The sequence below is a fragment of the Hemicordylus capensis genome, chromosome 5 (assembly GCF_027244095.1).
Source record: "Hemicordylus capensis ecotype Gifberg chromosome 5, rHemCap1.1.pri, whole genome shotgun sequence".
In the NCBI taxonomy this organism is placed as follows: domain Eukaryota; kingdom Metazoa; phylum Chordata; class Lepidosauria; order Squamata; family Cordylidae; genus Hemicordylus; species Hemicordylus capensis.
In genome coordinates this window covers 86,606,190-86,625,939 of record NC_069661.1, presented here as the reverse complement: position 1 = coordinate 86,625,939, position 19,750 = coordinate 86,606,190, and the positions used below count along the sequence as shown (strand labels likewise).

At 40.5% G+C, this 19,750-nt stretch overlaps 1 protein-coding gene across 4 annotated transcripts in view; it reads left to right on the top strand.

Annotated features, from left to right (window-relative positions):
- ACSL1 (acyl-CoA synthetase long chain family member 1) overlaps positions 1–19,750 on the top strand; it is a 63,894-nt gene that overhangs the window by 41,006 nt on the left and 3,138 nt on the right. For 3 of the 4 annotated variants that reach the window (XM_053257885.1, XM_053257886.1, XM_053257887.1), the window contains exons 5-19: positions 1,001–1,102; positions 5,433–5,532; positions 6,427–6,605; positions 8,069–8,101; positions 8,212–8,263; positions 8,796–8,869; positions 11,764–11,841; positions 14,338–14,472; positions 14,680–14,814; positions 16,231–16,326; positions 16,603–16,675; positions 17,743–17,831; positions 18,115–18,231; positions 18,883–19,026; positions 19,604–19,705. In XM_053257885.1, the coding sequence (XP_053113860.1) occupies positions 1,001–1,102; positions 5,433–5,532; positions 6,427–6,605; positions 8,069–8,101; positions 8,212–8,263; positions 8,796–8,869; positions 11,764–11,841; positions 14,338–14,472; positions 14,680–14,814; positions 16,231–16,326; positions 16,603–16,675; positions 17,743–17,831; positions 18,115–18,231; positions 18,883–19,026; positions 19,604–19,705 (1,509 nt within the window). Of the gene's footprint in view, positions 1–1,000; positions 1,103–5,432; positions 5,533–6,426; positions 6,606–8,068; positions 8,102–8,211; positions 8,264–8,795; positions 8,870–11,763; positions 11,842–11,893; positions 11,972–14,337; positions 14,473–14,679; positions 14,815–16,230; positions 16,327–16,602; positions 16,676–17,742; positions 17,832–18,114; positions 18,232–18,882; positions 19,027–19,603; positions 19,706–19,750 lie in introns of all 4 variants that reach the window. The other variant, XM_053257884.1, reaches the window with a different exon arrangement.

The window sequence follows — 19,750 nt, the reverse complement described above, 5'->3', positions numbered from 1 at the left end:
TTCAGTATGCTTAAATAAAAACAAATCACAAGGATGACTATAGCACTCTTAGCTTAGAGTAGGTTTCAGTGGTATTCTTACTATGCAGTATGTGTGACTACTCTCTAGGCATTAGATCTTGGGAGAAAGATTCTTCTGCAGTAAAGAACTGGTTGCATTCAAAAGTAAATGCTAACCCCTGTTAACTTGGCAGAGAGACACCTATTAGCGTGGTGATTCTCTTTATTTAGCAGGGGGAGAGTAATGGGCCATATCCACCCCCAGCACAGTACCCCCCCCAGTGACTGTTGCTGGTGTCCATCTTGTGTTTCTTTTTAGATTGTGAGCCCTTTGGGGACAGGGATCCATCTTATTTATTTATCATTTCTCTGTGTAAACTGCCCTGAGTCATTTTTGGAAGAGCAGTATAGAAATTGAATGAATGAATAAATAATAAATCAATTTATATAAGTTTTATATTATAGCAAAGTTCACAGTTGTGAATCAGAGTTATAAGCAGGTTATCACATTAACATCTGTATAGCTTTGAAGTTGTGCCTTGTGCTCAACGCTTGTGTTTTTAGGCTATACTTTGTGTCCTTTCGGAAGCAAGTCCCAATATGTGTGTTGGAACTAAATGCACTGCTTCACTCTCTCTCTTATGCAGTAGCAATAACATTCATGTGACAAGGCACAGGAGGCAAGATTTCACCACTGATGTGTTCAGTTGTGCACGCATCATACATGATTTTAGAATCCGTATCTAAATCATGTGTGTTGTTTTATGAGTTATTTTAGAATCAATATGGATTTTATAAACAAGATCATATCCTGCTCACATGTAACTAATTTAAATACTGTCTTATCTATGTGAAATGTGTTAAGTGGTTAAAGTTACTGAAGCAGCATCAGAGAGAGTAACTGAATGAGATAAATTGGAAACTTGAAAACCATAAATTTAACTACACATCTGGTAGGAGCAATACCATGTTTACACAGGCATTTTTCCCCCTGCTCCCAGGCTGCAGACAGAGCAGAATGTGTTGGTTCAGCACTTCTCAACAGAGGCTTCAAACCATCTGCTGATCAGTTCGTAGGAATATTCGCACAGAACAGACCTGAGGTAATTGAGGACCACTGAATTGATGTGAGAAACTTATGGGGCATGATGGTTGTACTGTAGCTTTGGAAAACTTTCCCTTGGCATGACTTGATGCTTGGGCCAATGAAGGCCTGCTCCCACCCTTGGTTTGGTTAGTGACATGTGGGGTTTTGCCTTCCCTTAAAGTATGTGGCTTGGCTTAGTTGATCAAGTTACTTAGCAGCATATGGTGAGCCAATAGCTCAGTTTGTATCTGATGTTTGTGATACACTGGTCTGTAGGGAATTAATTGCGTGTTTCTAGTAAAGGGTTTGGATTAGATGGCCGTTTCGTCCAGGGCTATACAACTTTGGCACTCCAACTGTTGTTGGACGACAACTCCCATCAACTCCAGCTGCAATGACCAATAGGGACGATGGGAGTTGTAGTCCAACAACAGCTGGAGGATTGAAATTGTGCATCCCTGGTCTCATCTCTGCTGGCAGGCTAATTGCTGTGGCATACAAAATGTGAATAAAAGCTTTCTTAGACTAGCTAGGAGGAGTCATGGTAAGTTCCATATTCTGTGACTTCTGCTGGCTTAACTGCCCTGTCCTGCATTCTGTGTGGTTAATATTCTGCAGAATAAAAGATGTGTGCTTGTCTTGGCCTTTGCCACAGTCCCCTACAGTTTAAAGGGCTATCTGCTCACTTCTTACCTTCCCCCCACTTTCCTGCCTAATGTGTGTTGTCCCTGATTAGATTGTAAGTCTGTGGGCAGGGCCTGTTTCACTTCTAACTCGTGTGCAGCAAACTCAGTGTATAGTGGTTGAAGTTCTTACCAGGCACCCATCATAATGAACTGACCATGAATTAAAAATACTAGGTTTTAAATTTCTTGTGTCTGAGATCCTATGTAGAAAGCTGGTCCAGCAAATATGCCTGGTAACAAGCTGTCAACCAGCAGTCTGGGTGTACAGCAGAAGGGCCCAAGATTGAATCCATGACATCTTGAGGGGCATGTTTTGTCCACTGAGAGACTTCATGTCATGCCACCCTTGCCCCATGTGTTCCTTCCAGACAGGTGCTTGTATTGCAATGCCAACATGACATAATTTCACCCATATCTTGGATATCGATATAATTTCCAAGAATGAACTGAAGAATTAGCCCTATTTAGGAGCAGTCTTTACACTTGCTGTTTAGGCGAGCAATACAGGCAGATTGTTGCAGAGAGAGATAATTTCTTTTTATGCATATCTTTGTGGAAACTCTGAGCAGCAGACAGCGTAAGCTTCTACACCAACTCACAAACTTAAGGCTTCACAGCTGTTAGAATTCTGTGTTAGAGAATGCTTCCTCCAGTGAAAACACTGGTTCAAGGAATTGCTTAGTAGCATTTTTTTGGAAATGCCATCTCTTAATTTACTACTTTCTGAATTATTTTTCAGGGTAGATCCAATTAATAATACAATTGAATAGATTGTAGAGAACTTGGCTTTGTAATATAAATTAAAATCATGCATATAGCCTAGTCTCTGACCTTACTTCATCTGGCTGCCTATGGTATCATTAGTTTACATCAGTGCCATATATACATATCGGATTTGTAGACTGCCCCAGACTTGCATCTCTGGGCGGTTTACAACATAAATGTAACTTGAATGTTCATTTAAGTTCCTAACTTGCAAGAGGCATAACATGTAATTATGTCTTTGCGTAGTAGGGAAACCTGGTTGTGTCCTGCGGCAGTATACTCCCTGTACCATTCTCAATCCCTTGCCAAGCAGCTTCTTACCTGTGCTGCCTTCACGGCTCTTGTATGTAGTAGTTTATCTACACCCATAGGATCTTTTGTCTGTCCCAGCCCCCCTTCCTACCTATTTCTTTGAATATCTTCCTGCAGCTTCATTTTCCCCTTATTCCTTCTGTCAGTTAGGGAGGGAAAATAAATAATCCATTGCAGTTCAGATGAGGTTTCATTGCACTCTACTGTTGGGAAACTCCGAAGCTGCTGGAGTGAAATGTGTGCATTCAGCAGAGTTCTGGACATTCTTGGGCATGCCTTTTGCTCTTAATACTAAGTAGACAATCTCTCTTTTCTGAGACTGGATGGTGACCTTTGGCTTGAATGATGACAAGACACATGGCACCAACTGGAATATAGGAAACTACCTTTTACGGAGTGGGATCATTGTTCTTTCTGGCTTAGTTGTCTACACTGACTGGCAGCAGCTCTCCAGGTTTCAGGCAGAAGTCATTTGCAGCCCTACCTGAAGGTGCCAAGGAGAGAACCTGAGACCTTTTGCATTTAAAGCAGATGCTCTACCACTGAGCTATAGCCCCATCTCACAGCACAGCTTTTGATTGTTGCACATACAGTAATCTGTTACTTTATTTGCTTCCATTCTCTTTCCAGTAATTTAGGTTAGATGAAGTCTAGGGTTCTGATATAAGTGCGCCTTGCCTTGCGTCTTGGTGTAGATGGCAACTAACTTTTGCAAGGCTTAATATATTATGGATTAAGTGTAGGAGTATATAGTGACTTATGTGTAATCACTCAGCCAAAATCAGGGACAAGGTTTGCAGTGCTATGCACACTTACCTGGGAGTAAGCCCATTGAACATTGTCATTAGGTTTTCTAGAACTCACTTCTTTGAATGTATCTTAAGATTTTTATTTTTCTCAGTGTTCCTTTATTTCGTTGCCACCATTTAAATTCTCTGTATGACTTTACAGGATTCACAGTATCCAACTATATAATGGTTTTCTGATGAGGTAACATGGTGTTGTAGGCATGGGTGGTACAGACAGTGTTACAGATTCTTCAAAGATAAATAAAATAGAAGTGTATTTTAAGTTCTGATGTTAGCTTGGTTCTCTACTTGGGCAGTAGGGTAGCTTACTTGCTTAGTTAAGAGCTGTTTTGACTGTTGTAGAAGCTTTTCACACACTTCAGGTATGTACAACTTTCATAAGAATCTTTGTTTTTAAACTGTTTCTCTTCACGGCTCATGCAGCTGATCCTCTTTAAACATATATTACACAGAGCATTACTCTGTTCTCTCCCGCCAGCCTTCTGACTAGGCTGTACATCAGAACCTTCTACACAGTGAAACTTTAGTTCCAAGTGCTCACTTCAACAACTGAACTCTAACTGCTTTCTAATTGAGCATTTTTAAATTGTCCCCCTGCTCTCCCCGGCGGTGGGGGCGTTTCCTAGTCTTGGCTGCAGGGCTTTTCTCTGTTGGATTCTTAGTTTCGGGTTTAAGAATATGTTGTTACCCAGATAATGTTCCAAACCCAAATGATCATATAGCACTGTACATTCTTTAAACATGTATCAAACCTCATCTCATCACAAGCATAGTGGTACTTATTTTCAAATAAACGTGCATAGGATTATGCTGCATGTACCCTGCTGCTGAACAAAAACTCTATAAGAAACTTGGTGTAGGTCCTGTCTAACTCCTGAAGAGAAAGTGGTGTAATCTTTTGAGCATCTTTTGTAGTCACCACTTCATACAGAAGATAGCATTCGGTTTACTTTTATAAAAATACTATCTGATTGCCATAAAGCTTATCTGGCTTTGAATATAAATTTAACATGTTGTAAATCTAAAATACCAACTTCTTCTTAGAGCTGTGTGTGTGTGCACGCACACACACACATTTTTATTTATATTAATTAATTATATTTGTACACCACCTTAAACTTGCGTCTCTGGGTGCTTTACAATAAAAAGATATTAGATTATCTTTCTGCAGCAAACTAAATGGATGGATATTACCCATGTATCTGGGAAGCCTGATTGGGCCAGGTTTAGCAGACATGCGCACTCTGACATTTAAAGGAGTGAATATATTTGTGACATAAGAACTGAATCAGGCCCAAAGCCTATCTAGTCTAGCACCATGTTTCACACAGTGGCTTACCGGATGCCTTGGGAAGCCATACAACCAGGAGAGGAAGGCATGCCCACTCTCCTGCTGCTTCCATTCCTAGCTCTTCAACTGATATTCAGAAGCATCCTGCCTCTGAACATGGAGGGTAGCCTGTAGCCATCAGGACTGGCAGCCATCGAGAGACCTGTCCTCCATGAGTTTGTCTAAGCCCTGCTTAAAGCCATTCAAGCTAGTGGCCAAAATGTGGTGGCAACCACGTTTGCTACAAAAAAACAAGTCTTTCTTGCAACAGTCTTCACTGTCACATACTTCAGTTGATGGCAACAGCTTGCTTTTAAAACAAGCACTGATGGCTTGAAACAGGGATTTCCAAACTTGAATTTCTGTTAGAAAACTTCTGAACCAGACGAGTCGGTTGTGGATGCTTGGCAAATAAACACTACACTAATGCTGCTTCTCTTGCAGTGGGTGATCATTGAACAAGGATGCTACACTTACTCACTAGTGGCTGTACCCCTCTATGACACCCTTGGAACTGAGGCAATCACTTATATTGTAAACAAAGGTATGTTCTGAGTTCCTCAACTGAATACCGGAATCTGCAATACTTTCATTATTATTTTGCTGAAGAGCCTCTAGTAGGACCCAGATATCATGGACTACAAGCAACTTTGCAATTGCAAATGTTTTTGCAGAATTCTTTTGAAAACAGGCTCTTAAGGACTAGGATCAAGTAACCTCTGCTACCTAAGGAAATATGTGGACTCGCTAGAGTCTAGAGATTCCAGCAGTCCCTGTATGAGCTAAACTGGTTTGGGAGTAGAGATGTGCACAGAACTGGGTGGGGGAAGTTAGAAGGTGGAGGTGGGATTGACTTTAGGGGCAGGGGAGGGTGCACTTTCTCCTCCCTCTGCTTCCCCCCCACTGATGCTCTGTTTGCAAAGGGATCGTTGGGATGGCAGCATACCTCCCTGCTGCCCCATTGCCTCTTTGGTCCCTACATCAGCAGAAGTACCCGATGCGCCTGTATGCGTCGGCACGTGTGCGTGCACCGACATACACAGGTGCGTCAGGTACTTCTGCTGACATAGGGACCAAGGAGGCAATGGGGTGGCAGGGAGGTAGAGGATGCAGGGGTAGGTGCACCCTTTCCCACCCTTAGAGTTAACCTTCTGCCTTTGAACTGGCGGATTTGGAGGCCCATAAAGGGTTCCGTGCACATCGCTATTTGGGAGAAGCAGCAGTTTGAGTAGCTTTCTTCTGGCTACCCCACTGGGCCCTACAGAAAGATCTCTGCAGCAAAGTAAAATGTCAGCTTAAGTGTACTATGTGCCAATTACTTCCAACCTTGGCTGCATCATTCTTTCATGAAGAAATAATTGACTGGACCCTGTCAAAAGTTAAACTGGTTCTAATTAACCAAATGTTGAATGTCTTTTCCTCCTCTCTCCTAATTTAGCTGACATCACATTGGTTTTTTGTGACAAGCCTGAAAAGGCAAAGCTTCTGTTGGAAAGCACAGAGAAGGGAGAAATGTCAGTCCTCAAAACGATTGTGATCATGGATCCCTTTGACAGTGATCTTGTGGCCCGTGGAAAGAAATGTGGAGTGGATGTTGTCAGCATGAAAGAAATTGAGGTAAACACAGGAGGTATTGCTAATATAAAGCTAAATGTAGTCTTTGGGGTAGGAAAGTAAAAGTTCAGCTGCTTGCAAAACACTGATCTTTGACCAACGGAGTGAAGGATAAAGTTTAGACTCTGTGTAAAGACTGAACCTCCTGGCTGGTTAACAAATCGCTGTTGGCATTTCATAATACTAGGTTTTAAAACATTTGCCAAGATTAAAGATACACAACCAGTATGACAAAGGTTGTGTTAATTCTAAAAGAACTGCACTTGGTATGTGTTCAGATAAAGTGGGAGTCTAGTTCATAAGGCAGCCACTGCAACAAAGGGCTAGTAGTCTTGCACACAAATTGATATTTAATATGTCAGGCTTTTGCGGCATAGTACTCCAGTGAGAATCTTAATATCTGCACCCCATGGCATGAAACGATACCCAGCTTCAAAGTGACCAATATCTAATGCTTACTGTTGCTTAGACTGTTTTTGATTAACCCATCTTTGGCTGACAATAGTAACCTTGTAATTATTGCACTTGGAAATCTTGGCTTAGTTCTCAGGGGTACCTTCAGGACTAGGGTTGTCACCAGTCAAATGTAGAACAGCTACAAATCTGCTGCTGCTATCTTGCTTATTATCATCCAAAAATGTGGCTGCAGTAGCCACAGCCATTCATGACTGCTAGACAAGTAGCAGCACTGAAGAGGTTCCTTGGAGAAAGTGGCTCAATTTAAAACTGCTTGTTTATCCTATGCACCAAGCTAAAATGTTAGGCAGGGATCTCCATATCAGTGTTCCCTCTAATGGATTCCCAGACGTTGTTGACTACAATTCCCAGAATCCCCAAGGAAAAGCCATTATAGCTGAGGATTCTGGGAGTTGTAGTCAACAACATCTGGGGATCCCTTCTAGAGGGAATACTGCGCCAGATGCAGTTCCATCAGTGTACATCTTGCTTCCCACAATGAGGGAACTTGCACTTCTTTAATAGTTAATGTTGAAATCATCACTTTCTTTGGAATTAGTGCTGGTCTAGAACTCACTTGAACTGATGTCATTTGGAAGTGATCAGACATAATTTATAGTGTTGCCACTGAAAGTATTGCCAATCCTAGTTCACTGGGTGAGAGGGAAGACTGGCATCTATAGACTTAATCTTAGACAGAATATAACCCTCTCCTAGCTTCAAAAACTTGAAATTGGGTTATTGTGCCAAAGTTCACATATTTATTAGTGGGGCTCTTGTTCTGTGCGGGTGAGAGTGTTTAAGGCACTTAAAATGTTCAAGCTCTTACAAATAATGGCTGGATGAGTGTTGTTTCCAAGTAATGTTAGTCTTGGTTAGAAACTAGTTAAATGAAAAGTGTTAATTTTTGTAGCTCCAGAAGAACTCTGGAAATCCATATAGATAGTTTTCTTTCTAGAGCTAATGTTTTCCTGTCTAACTCACTGTTTCTCCCTCTTCTTTTAAAAAAGGCACTGGGAAGAGCCCAGAGGCACAAGCCTGTAGTAAGTACTATGCAGCTTTCTAATATGTCACATTTTTAGCTATAAATAAATAAAAATCTTACGCTGCATATTTGAAGCCTGAATAATGATGCGTAATATTTTGTTCTTAGCTTCCAAAACCAGAAGATCTAGCCATAGTTTGTTTCACCAGTGGAACTACAGGTATGCTTCCCTTGAAATTAAATCCTGTACTGTGGGAGCAAAATCTGTCTGGAGGGGAAGGGTGGTTTTCTTTAAATTACACGTTGCGGAAACTTAGGAAATGTGTTTGTTAGTCCTTGTTAAATTAATTGGAAGGTATTCATGTAATAGGCTGCCCTTTGAACATACACTTAAAATTTTGAAGCAGACAATTTACTTTGTAATATAGAAAAGTTGCTTTAATATCCTAAAAACTGATTCTTAACTGTTACAAGGCCAACATTTGGTAGAGCATAAAGAGTTCAGGTGTATCCTGGTCTTTGAGAGAGAGAGATAATAAATATTGTGGGGAAAGGACGTTTTGCAGTCCTTGAAGTAAATCTGTCTCCTGGTAAAGGAAATAAAATTTCCTTAAGTAAGTAGGATTAGGAAGTAAGTAGGATTACTTCCTGGATTCTTTTTAAATCTCATGATTAAAGAGGTGTTTATTTAGAAACTGAAAATGTCTATTGGCCTTCACTATTGCACATCTTAACACCTTTTTTCCTTTTAGGAAACCCTAAAGGAGCAATGTTAACTCACCAAAATATTGTGAGCAATATGTCGGCATTTGTGAAAGTTACAGAGGTAAGGTTTCCAGATTAAAAGCTTCAAGACCCTGGAGTGTAGTTTGCTTAGAAAGGAAGCACTTAAACCTTTTACAATATAAAACTATTTAATTCTAAAACCCAGTCTAACAAAACTCAGCTTGGAGCCAGACAAATGCAATTTGCGCTTCTAACTTTGTGGCAGCAGGGAGACAAACAATATTCTCCGTTCCAATATTATGTTCCTGCACACAACTTTAATAGTGCTGCTAGCATTTAAAAAATATATTAAATACTATTACCCTAACCCACAAGGCATAAGCATTAATCTTGCCTGTGCAGCTTCAGTAGTTAATCTTCATTCTTGTAGGGCTTATCACACACCCTATCCTGCTGGCTCACTCACATTAATCACAAGGTGTACCAGAAATGAGGCTGACTGCTATAACACAGGTGTGTCTCATTTCTAGTACTTGGCATATCTATAGCATTTGTCTTGAGTGTTCTAGTACTTAATGCACAGTGCTGTAAGGATTAGTGAAATAATACAAGGTAGGCCAATAATATCCTGCTGTTTAATAATGGGAAGTGAGATGGTGTCGAGTGCCTTGCCTAAGGCCTTTGTGACTCGTGGATGAAGTGAGATTTGTTCCAGGCACGTATGTGGACAAACCTATAAATGTGTTAGTATTTTGGTTAACCAGATTATGGGTACTTGAGTAACCACTTCCACTATGCTCTATATGCAGTAGTCTGCATGCAGACTATAGTCTTTAACAAGCTTAGTTAAGAATTTGGTTGGGTTGGATTGGCAGTGGGGAGCAAAAAGCATGTTTAATTAAACTTCTCCAGGGTTACAGAGAAATTACTTTATTTTGTTGCTTGAAAATATCCTATATTAAATGGAGTTGAGGTTGTATGAAGGATTGGTTTCAGTTTGTTCTGTTGAAAATAACAGCCTGCATTCTGTGATCAGGCTGGTATTGTTTTTTAAACTAAGGTATCTTTTGTCTGCAGATATCTGCTTTGGTGTATAGGTGGGCCTTGTTAATCACAGTACCGCTATACGCAGTTCCACGTATCTGCAGTCGGGGATTAGGCACCTGACCTCAATATCTGCGGATACAAAAGGGTTAAAATCCATGTATCTGCAGTTTTTTGGGTGGCCGGAAATGACCTCAGAGGTCATTTCTGGCCAGCACTTTGAGAAAAGGAGCCATTTTGTGGCTCACTTGTTAAAAACATTTTCTCTGTGATTTTTCATGGGGAAATGGCTGATTTGGGATGGAGGGGGGGCATTCCTGGACAGCTGGAGACCTGCAGAGCATGGTAGGGCACTTGATTTCGATTTTTTTTCACCCTTTCCTCCAGCCTCCAGGAACCTAACTCCACCCTTCCCCCATTCCCATTGTCACAATGCCTCATTATCCGCAGTTCCATTATCCACAGTTGTAGTGGAGAAAGGAACCCTTGTGGATAACGAGGTCCACCTGTATCTCTTTGCGTTCTGCCTTCTGCTTGTGCACATAATATACTTGGTGGATTATGTGGGTCATTCCAACCCTCTAATTCTAATATTCACATTTAGCATTTCAGATTATAAACTTCTTCATGCTGATCTAGTTTTGCTTGCAACTTAAACTCAGGACTGCCTTTTATTTTAACATAGTTGTCCATAGCCAAAGATTAATGATGGACACATATTTGAGCTATGACAGCTGTACTGGGAAATGTGGACAACTTTGAAATATTCCTCTACAAGTACTGGCTGGAGTAAAAAGTGGATGTTTTGAGGCTCCTAGCCCAAAGATCCACATCTCAATGCTGCCTGCTTGCTGCCCTAAGATAATGTGGTGACATTCACAGTGTGACAGTAGTGTGTGTATGATTTGAGCAACCACTACTTTATCCAGAAGATATGCACATTGGTTCCATATATCTCCAACTCGGTTCTGATGCAGAATGCACCAGTTGCAGTGAAACGTGATCATGAGAGAATGCCTGTGTGAGAAACCTCAAACATTAGACAGAAATGTTGTACAATTGAAGTGAGAGGATGATGAGTACTTAAGAGGTTTTCTCTGAAGTAGCAAAAATTATATAGTCTTAAAGCATCTATAGAATATATACCAAGATATATAGGTCTATATATCTATATTATACCTAAATTAAATTATATATACTAAATTACAGCTGCTAGAGCACAAGCAATTTGCCATTGTCAGTGTTGAAGGTGCCTTTGTGGACCATATTAAACAGTAGTGTGCTATGTGTAGGCTTACAACTTTATCCAGTTTATACTGGAACACAGTTACCAAGGAAGGTGTGCTATCCTTGTCCAAAGAGCTAAAGTAGTCAACATCAACTTTATCACTTTAATTTTGAAATATTATCTTTATTTTTATTGTAAGCTGCTTTGAGAACAGTGGCTGAAAAGCATGCTATTTGTCTAATAAACAGATGCAATGGGTATTTCAGGTTAGACACTTGAAGCACTTGTTCACTAAGTTGGCCACATACCTATACCATGTAGTATAGAAACCAGTGTGCCAGACCACCCTAATGAATTATAGGCCTAGGATTGACTCTGGCTTGTGTCCAATATGTTCTTGCATACTTTCTACTGGCTTTGCTCATTCTATGTTCTGCTTCTGTTTTTAATCAGCATGAACATGACAAACTGTCTTCCATGTTGAATGCAGGAGGGAATAGTGGCATCTCAACACTGGCAACCAAACAAAAATTAAATGTACACCATTCCAGATCTTTCCAAACTTCAAGGCTAATAGTGACCAAGAAGGAGTTGAATTTGGGTTGCCCTAGAGTTGAAAGCTATGGTTGTTGGTTCTTGCACTGTATAAATCATCATCTTAAATGTTGATTCTTGCCTAACTGATTTTTCCTCTTTCCTCTTACTGGTGCTTGCTTTGACAGAAAGCAGTTTTTCCTTGTACAGAAGATACCTTAATCTCCTTCTTGCCTCTGGCTCATATGTTTGAGAGAATTGTAGAGGTAGGCATCTGAGTGTTTTATGTAACTATTAAATAGTCTCCTCTTTTTGCAGAGTGGCTATGTAATGAATCCCAGCGACACACACATTTCCTTTTTGCCCCTTGCACATATGTTTGAAAGAATAGTCCAGGTAAGTCTCTCTTCTAAGGAATGGGGAACAACATTTGCCTGCCTGTAACAAGTAAGCCGACTTCCTTGTATTTGTAGAGGAACGGTCGCTTGAAGTGCTTAGTATTCTGTAAATTGGTATACTTTCAGGCCCTAATCTGGGGTTCCCAACCAGTGTTCCCTCTAACAGAGATTCCCAGATGTTGTTGACTACAACTCCCAGACTCCCCAAGCAAAAGCCATTATAGCTGAGGATTCTAGGAGTTGTAGTCAACAACATCCGGGGATCCCTGTTAGAGGGAACACTGTTCCCAACCTGTGGTACTCCACATGTTGCTGAACTACAACTCCCATCATCCCTGGCCACAAATAAATGGTAGCTAGGGATGATGGGAGTTGTAGTTCAGCAATATCTGGAGTACCATAGGTTGGGACCCCCTGTCCTAATCTAATCTAAGATTTCTAGTAAACATCTCAAACAAACAGTGCAGAGATGACATAGTACAACACTGAGCATCCGGTTTCATATTCTGCTAGGAATTAACTTTTTAAATGGTGAGAAGTCATTTTGGTTCAAGAATCCTGCTTTTGAGAACAAAGCAGAGGTACTTGTTGCAAGCCAAAGTCAGACACTTCCATTAAAAATTGTAGCAGGCATATTTCAGTCTTCATCTTGGTTTATCTTGTTCCCTGCACACATCAAGTACATCAAAAGAGATGTACTTGGCAGCTTAACCTGAATTAGGGTGTTGCCCTTTTGGTAACATAAGAACAGGCCTGCTGGATCAGGCCCATCTAGTCCAGCATCCTGTTTTGCACAGTGGCCCACCAGATACAACCCGATGGTACATTGAGTTGACCAAGCTTCTTAGTCCTACTGAGATCAACAAATAACTAAGGATGCATTAAGACTTGCATATAATCTCTCAAGGTATTTGATAGTTACCTCACTTCCTTATCCCTCTAATATAAATAGCTACACACTGAAACCCATAATGCAAGCTGTACAGGTATACAGACAGAAACTTCACTAAGCATAAATACTTCTCAATAGGCTCATGCTAACTACATAACATGTCACTTGACAGCACATTGGAAGATTGGCATGATGAACAGTGGTTGAACCACAGTTCTAAAGAAGAAAGTAAGTCTGAATCTGTGAAGGAGATGGTTATAAGATGCCATTTGCTCTCCTGACACTGTTATAAAATGTTCAACTAGGATTTGCAACATCTGTTTTTGTTCTATTGATATACCACCCTTCCTAAAGTGGCTCAGAGTGGTTTACATTAAAATAAAAAATACATAAAAATTAAAATAAAAACCCATTTGAAAGCAGATTAAAATGAAAACTACATATTAAAAGCCAGGCTAAAAAGATGGGTCCTGAAGGCTTCAAGGAAGATTAGATTTGAAATACAGTAATAGAGTATTTTTTGGTTCAAGCAAAGCAAAAAAGTTGTGTTTGGTAGAAAGGAGGTGCTTGGCATCGGTAAATCACAATTTTTCTGTGTAAAGGCTCCTGGTCAGAGTAATAGCTTGCCAGTGTAAAAGTAAAAGGTAAAGTGTGCTGTTGAGTTGATGTCGACTCATGGCGACCACAGAGCCCTGTGGTTGTCTCTGGTAGAATACAGGAGAGGTTTACCATTGCCTCTTCCTGCGCAGTATGAGATGATGCCTTTCAGCATCTTTCTATACCACTGCTGCCCGATATAGGTGTTTCTCATAGTCTGGGAAATATACCAATGGGGATTCAAAGTGGCAACCTCTGGCTTGCTAATCAAGTCATTTCCCCACTGCACCATTAGGTGGCCTGTCAGTGTAGCTGTAGTTAAAATTAGGGATGTGCAGAATGTTTTGAGCTTGGAACAGCCTGTCTCGAAATGGGTCATTCGGAGTGTTCCGAGCCAAAACGGTTCAAATGAAGGGCTCATTCTGTGGGAAAAGCTCAACCTGTTCTGACAGAATGTTCTGGGTATTTGTGTTCTGAATGGAATGCAAATGCCTTGAATGTTCCTAACAATCCAAATGGAACGCAAATGCCTGGAATGTTCTGTCGGAACAAACGGTTGATTTGAAGGGTGTTCTGTTTCGGTTTGGAACACTCCTAACGGCCCATTTTGAGGCAGGCTGTTCCGAGCTCGAAACGTTCTACACATCCCTAATTTTAACTATAGCTACACTGACAAGCTATTACTCTGACCAGGAGACAGGCTGTTCAGAGCTCTAAATATTCTGCACATCCTTAGTTAGAATGTGATCTGGAGGATACCTCTAATGAGTTAGGCCAGTGCTCTAAATAACTTCCCCCCTTTGAGATGGGCAAATCAAGATTTTACTTGTACATATAGGCTTGCTGTTAATGTTCTCTATGGTCTTGTTCTACAGTGTGTGATTCTCTGCCACGGAGCTCGGATAGGATTTTTCCAGGGAGACATCAGGCTACTTATGGATGACTTAAAAACTTTGCAGCCTACAGTGTTCCCAGTTGTGCCAAGGCTGTTGAACAGAATGTTTGATAAAGTAAGTCCCTGAAAGACTGAATTAAGTCCACACTTTCCTCCTAATGAGTTCAGAGAAGTGCATTTTGTACCTAATTGTGTGTCCTTAGTGGACCTGAGCTAGAAGCATGAATACAGCAAGGCCCTTCCTCAGTACTGTTGTCAGTAAGTCAGAGGATCCCCTATTCCTTCTGCTACAAATCATAGCAACACCCTCCTTTTTCCTCAGATCTTTGGACAAGCAAATACTTCATTTAAGCGGTGGATATTGGATTTTGCTTCTAAGAGAAAAGAAGCTGAACTTAGAAGTGGCATCATTAGAAATAATAGCCTGTGGGATAAAATGATTTTTCGCAAAATACAGGTAAGAATTGTGAAAGACAGCTTTTGGAAAAAAACCCCTTTTCTTTCAAATTATGGCAGTTGCGGAGGGGGTATTCCCCCCCCCCCAAACCCCTCAACAACTTCTTTTTAATAACAGAAGAATAAACCTGCTGCCACCATCTACCCCACCTTAGGATAATAATCCATTTTTAAAACCCTGGTAATGAGGTTTATGTGAGTGTGGGGTAGGCTTAGATGAGCAGAGACAAGATATTAAAAAATCACAACAAAATAACTTTATTATAGGAAAGAGAAACTTGAGTTAGTGAATAAAATACATTCCAAGGCAAATTGCCAATAACCATTGGTAGTGGATCATGTGTCAGTGGTCACAGAACCTTGTGTGATGCTGTGCAACCAATGCCGGTCAGTGGGGAGGGTAGCTTGTATGGGACCTTCTTGCATAATTGTCATGGGGACATACCATGTGATTACTCTTGTTTAGAAGTAGACTTGTGATTCTAATACACCAAAGCACATCATTTAGCCAATTTTTTGTGGTTGGGAATGAAGGGAGTTACAGTTCAACAACAGATGAAGGGCCAGGTTTGCCCACCCCGATCTAAAACAAAGCCATCAATATGCAATTCTAGGGCTTTATCTTCAGCTTAGTTGTTCATTTTCACTTGTGGCATAAGGCTCTTAAGCCAGAAAGCAATCAAACAGCCCTAGGATAATCTGGATCTTTGTCAAGAACAGCAAAGGCTCTCTTGGCCTGGGATCTTCTTCTCCCAGCCACCTTCTGTCTCTCCTGGCCCTGCCATTTCAGTGCTTTCCACTCTCCTAGGCTCCTGATTCCCTGAAGTAACTCGGTTCTCTTGTCTTCTATCTTCACTTGAAGATACCCACTCAGACTCACTACTGATACCAGGACAGGTTCCTTGATCTAGTTTCTGATTTGTCCACAACTTTGTTTTCCCATTGGCTTAGCGAGGACAGCTTTTGGTTCAATGACCATTTTCGTTCTCTCCATGCAATCCAAATTTACCCACTTCTGAAGTGTGAAATTTGCATACATGAAGATTACTTAGATTTGGCATAGTTCATTAACATGGTATGGTGAGCTCAGTGCCTAGAACATGGTATAGTTCTTCAGCTGAAAGATGTGTGGTGGTGGAGGCTGCATGTTTGAATGTTCCCCTCATGTAAATACTTCCTTGAATATAGACTATCTGGGCATCAGGAAGAAGGCTAGGGTACAACCCTTCTTTCTGATTTTCTGGCTTTCTGGAGGCAGGAAGATGTTTATATGGGAGAGCATTCAAAGCAGAAAACTGTTACCCACAGTCTGAAGCAATAGTTAAACTTGAAGATCTTTCATGATCTTGTGAATCCATTGTGTATGTTGCTGCTACTCCTGGAATGAATTGTTATGGATACTTTATTATTATTTCAGGCAAATCTGGGAGGAAAAGTAAGGCTAATGATTACAGGAGCAGCTCCTGTTTCCGCAAATGTTCTGACCTTCTTAAGAGCCGCTCTTGGCTGTCAGGTAAGTCTAGACTGTGACTATGCATGTTTGATATATATATTTGATTTAAAAGATCTTTTTTAAGCATATAAACAAACTTTAGACTTTGCTCATAGCCTTGGGATATAAGTGGATTAATTCCACTTCAAACCATTTTACAAAGCAATTCCTATATGACTGACTTGAGGGTGAGGGAAGACATCATATATTGACTTCATATGTTGAACAACAAAATAAAATTTTGGATCAGGATTTTAACTGAAGAACTCTGACTAACTTGTACGTTCAATTTCATAGTTCTATGAAGGCTATGGACAGACAGAATGCACAGCTGGATGTTCCCTAACAATACCTGGTGACTGGACTGCTGGTAGGGCTTTTGTAATTGTTCTTGCTGTCCTGTTGTAGGATGCTGCTAAAGAAACAAAGTGCCAAGCCTTCTTCAGAAGGCTAGAAGTCTAAACTTACCTGACTCTGTAAGCAACTGGCAAGAACTTTCACAGTTTATACATGACTAAGTCTTGCAAGTGTCTTATAGTTTGGCATTAAGGTGTGGCTTTACAAATAGTTTGATCCAAGTTGCTAACCTGTCCATGGATGTTTAATGCTTGTCTCTTATAGTATATTGGTATCTGAAAAGGGAGACAGAAGGAATAGGGGAAAGTACTTGCTTCTAGTCTAAAAAGCCCCACCCTCCCATTTTTTTAAAAAAAGCCTGCCAAGTTGCAGTTTTTCCTTGCCACATGTGCCTAGGCAAGTGACTGTCTATAAGACGGTATTATCTATTTACCTCTCAGCTTAGTGTTCTAAACTTAAGAGGCCTGCAGAATGATGCACAGCACTCCAGATACGTTTTAAAACAAATGTCTGGAGCATGTGTAAAAGGGCCATTAAGATGAACAACTCCCCCCCCCCCCAATAATAAAAGCATGTGCTGAGAGGATGTCCTAGTGGGTGTGCTTTCTGTATATTCCCTTTGTAAACACGTGTGTTGGGCTCTATATCATATGCCAGCATGGTATAGTGGGAGTCAGCGATAGCCATGATAGCAGAGCAACCTCCAGTGTACCATGCAATCGTGGAGAAAGTCAGTAGGTCTTGCTTCTGGTCTAAAAAAGCCTGGAACCCGGAGTGCAAACTTGAACACTGTGTTTCTTCTTTTTAACAAGGGGGCTTAACAGAACACTTGGCACCTAGCGCACACAGCTGAATGAGCAGTTTTTTGCACTAGGAACCTTAAGAGATCCAAATACTCTTTAGAAAGTTCTACTCCACAGGTTTTAAACTTGAGACTAGCAAATGCCCTGAAAATCAAGAATACAGTCTGAAGATGGCATTTCTGCCTGTGTGGATTTAATATTATAAATGGAGTGTGCTCAGCTTGTGAGATGAGTACCACTGCCCTACTTTAAAAGCCATTATTTATTCAACTAATAGGTCACGTTGGTGCCCCGATGCCTTGCAATCTCATAAAACTTGTTGATGTAGAAGAAATGAATTATTTTGCTGCCAAAGGAGAGGGAGAGGTAAGTAGCACTCTAAATCCAAGGAGTGTCCCTTTGTTTGGAGTCCTAAGTCTCAAACTTCACCCAAAGTTTGTTGATTCAAGGTAATACAATCTGTATCCTATTGAATTTGGTTCAGGGAAATTCCTGTTTCTGCACATACTCTTACTCAAATCTCCTTCTTTACTGGCATTGTAAGAAAGAACCCCTCTTGGTTAGATGCACTAGCTGTAGCAAATTAACATTAGAATAGGAAGAATTTAGTCTGAAGTTTTTACAGAGCATGTATCTCATTCTACTTTAGGTTTGCGTAAAAGGGCCAAATGTGTTCAAGGGTTATCTGAAGGATCCACAAAAGACTGCAGAAGTTCTTGATGAAGATGGATGGGTGCACACTGGAGATGTTGGGAAATGGTTGCCGGTAAAGACATCTGTGGGTTGTCCACAGCTTGAAACTTGGAGAATCTAGGCTCCTTTTAGCAATGGATACTTCACTTCTTTATTGCAGGCCCTCCTTTCTTGGCAGGCTTAAATGCCACTGAACTTAAAATTTAAGGGGAGGATAGAACACATCTGTCACAGTTGCAGCTAGATTGGTTTCTCAAATCATTGGCTACCTGGTTCTGGAACCAAGAAACATTTTCAGGCAGGTTTCTCTGTTCTAAAGGTAACTGTGTACAGTATTTGAAAAGTAGGGATTTATTTCTCATTATTAAATAAAGACTCTACAATGAATGGATTTACTCTGCCACATGTTAGATTTTCTTTTCAAGTCTGGGTACCATAAACTAATTGCATGATCCAGTGGAATCCTTAGTCTGAGGTATTCAGAAAACTCTTGTTTTCTGGGACACTGTGTGAAATAGGATGCTGGACTAGATGGGTCTTGGGCCTGATCCAGCAGGTCTGTTCTTATGTTACTTGTCCGTGGAAAAGCTGACTTTTAAATTGATGCAGAACTGTAAGGTATTCCAGACTTCACATCTTGATATGGGTTGGGCTCCTGCCATAAGAAAAGAGAAACACTGCCTCTTATGAACAGAAGTTGATTAACCTTCTCTTTGGTTCCCAGAATGGAACTCTGAAGATAATTGACAGGAAAAAACATATATTCAAACTTGCACAGGGAGAATATATAGCACCAGAAAAAATAGAGAATGTTTATATGAGGAGTGAACCTGTTGCCCAGATATTTGTCCACGGTGAAAGTTTGCAGGTAGGTATCTGTTTACTTTAAATATCTAATGTCAAACTTTAAGCCTTTTAAACAGAGCTTATGTACAAATAAAATCTTTGATGAACATTTGTTTCTAGACTCTCTGTTAACTCAAAGGACACATTGTTTAAATAATAGATACGTTAGAATAGCAATCAGGTTTGTGTTTGCAGTAGTTCTGAGCTGCACAATAAGCTACTACCCATGATAGGCTGATACTAATCTAGCTATGCTCATAGTGACATTTCAGTAACACTGCACCCTAAAGCAGTGCTAGGAAACGTTTTTGTCCTACATGTTATGTTTTAAAAATGATCCCTTTGTAGTATAGGTTGTTAAATGACTGCACTCTTTAATGAGAAATATATTTATTTTATTTACGGCATGTATATACTACCTTTTTGCCAATGCATTGAAAGCAGTATTCAATTTTAAAATGAGTGATCTCAGGCTATTGGTGATGAGGCTGCTCTGGCCTGGGCACTCTTCTTCTTTCATGCGAGTCTTAAGTAGCTTGTGACATTGTAAAATTATTTTGGGTAGGCAAATTAACACATGTTTTCTTATTTGTTTTTAGGCTTTCCTAATAGGAATTGTGGTACCAGATCCAGAAATGTTGGCCAGCTGGGCCAAGAAAAAGGGATTGGGAGGTTCCTATGAAGAACTATGCAAAAACAAAGTAGGTGGTCTGGTGCAACATAATACACGTGTGTGTGTGTGTGTG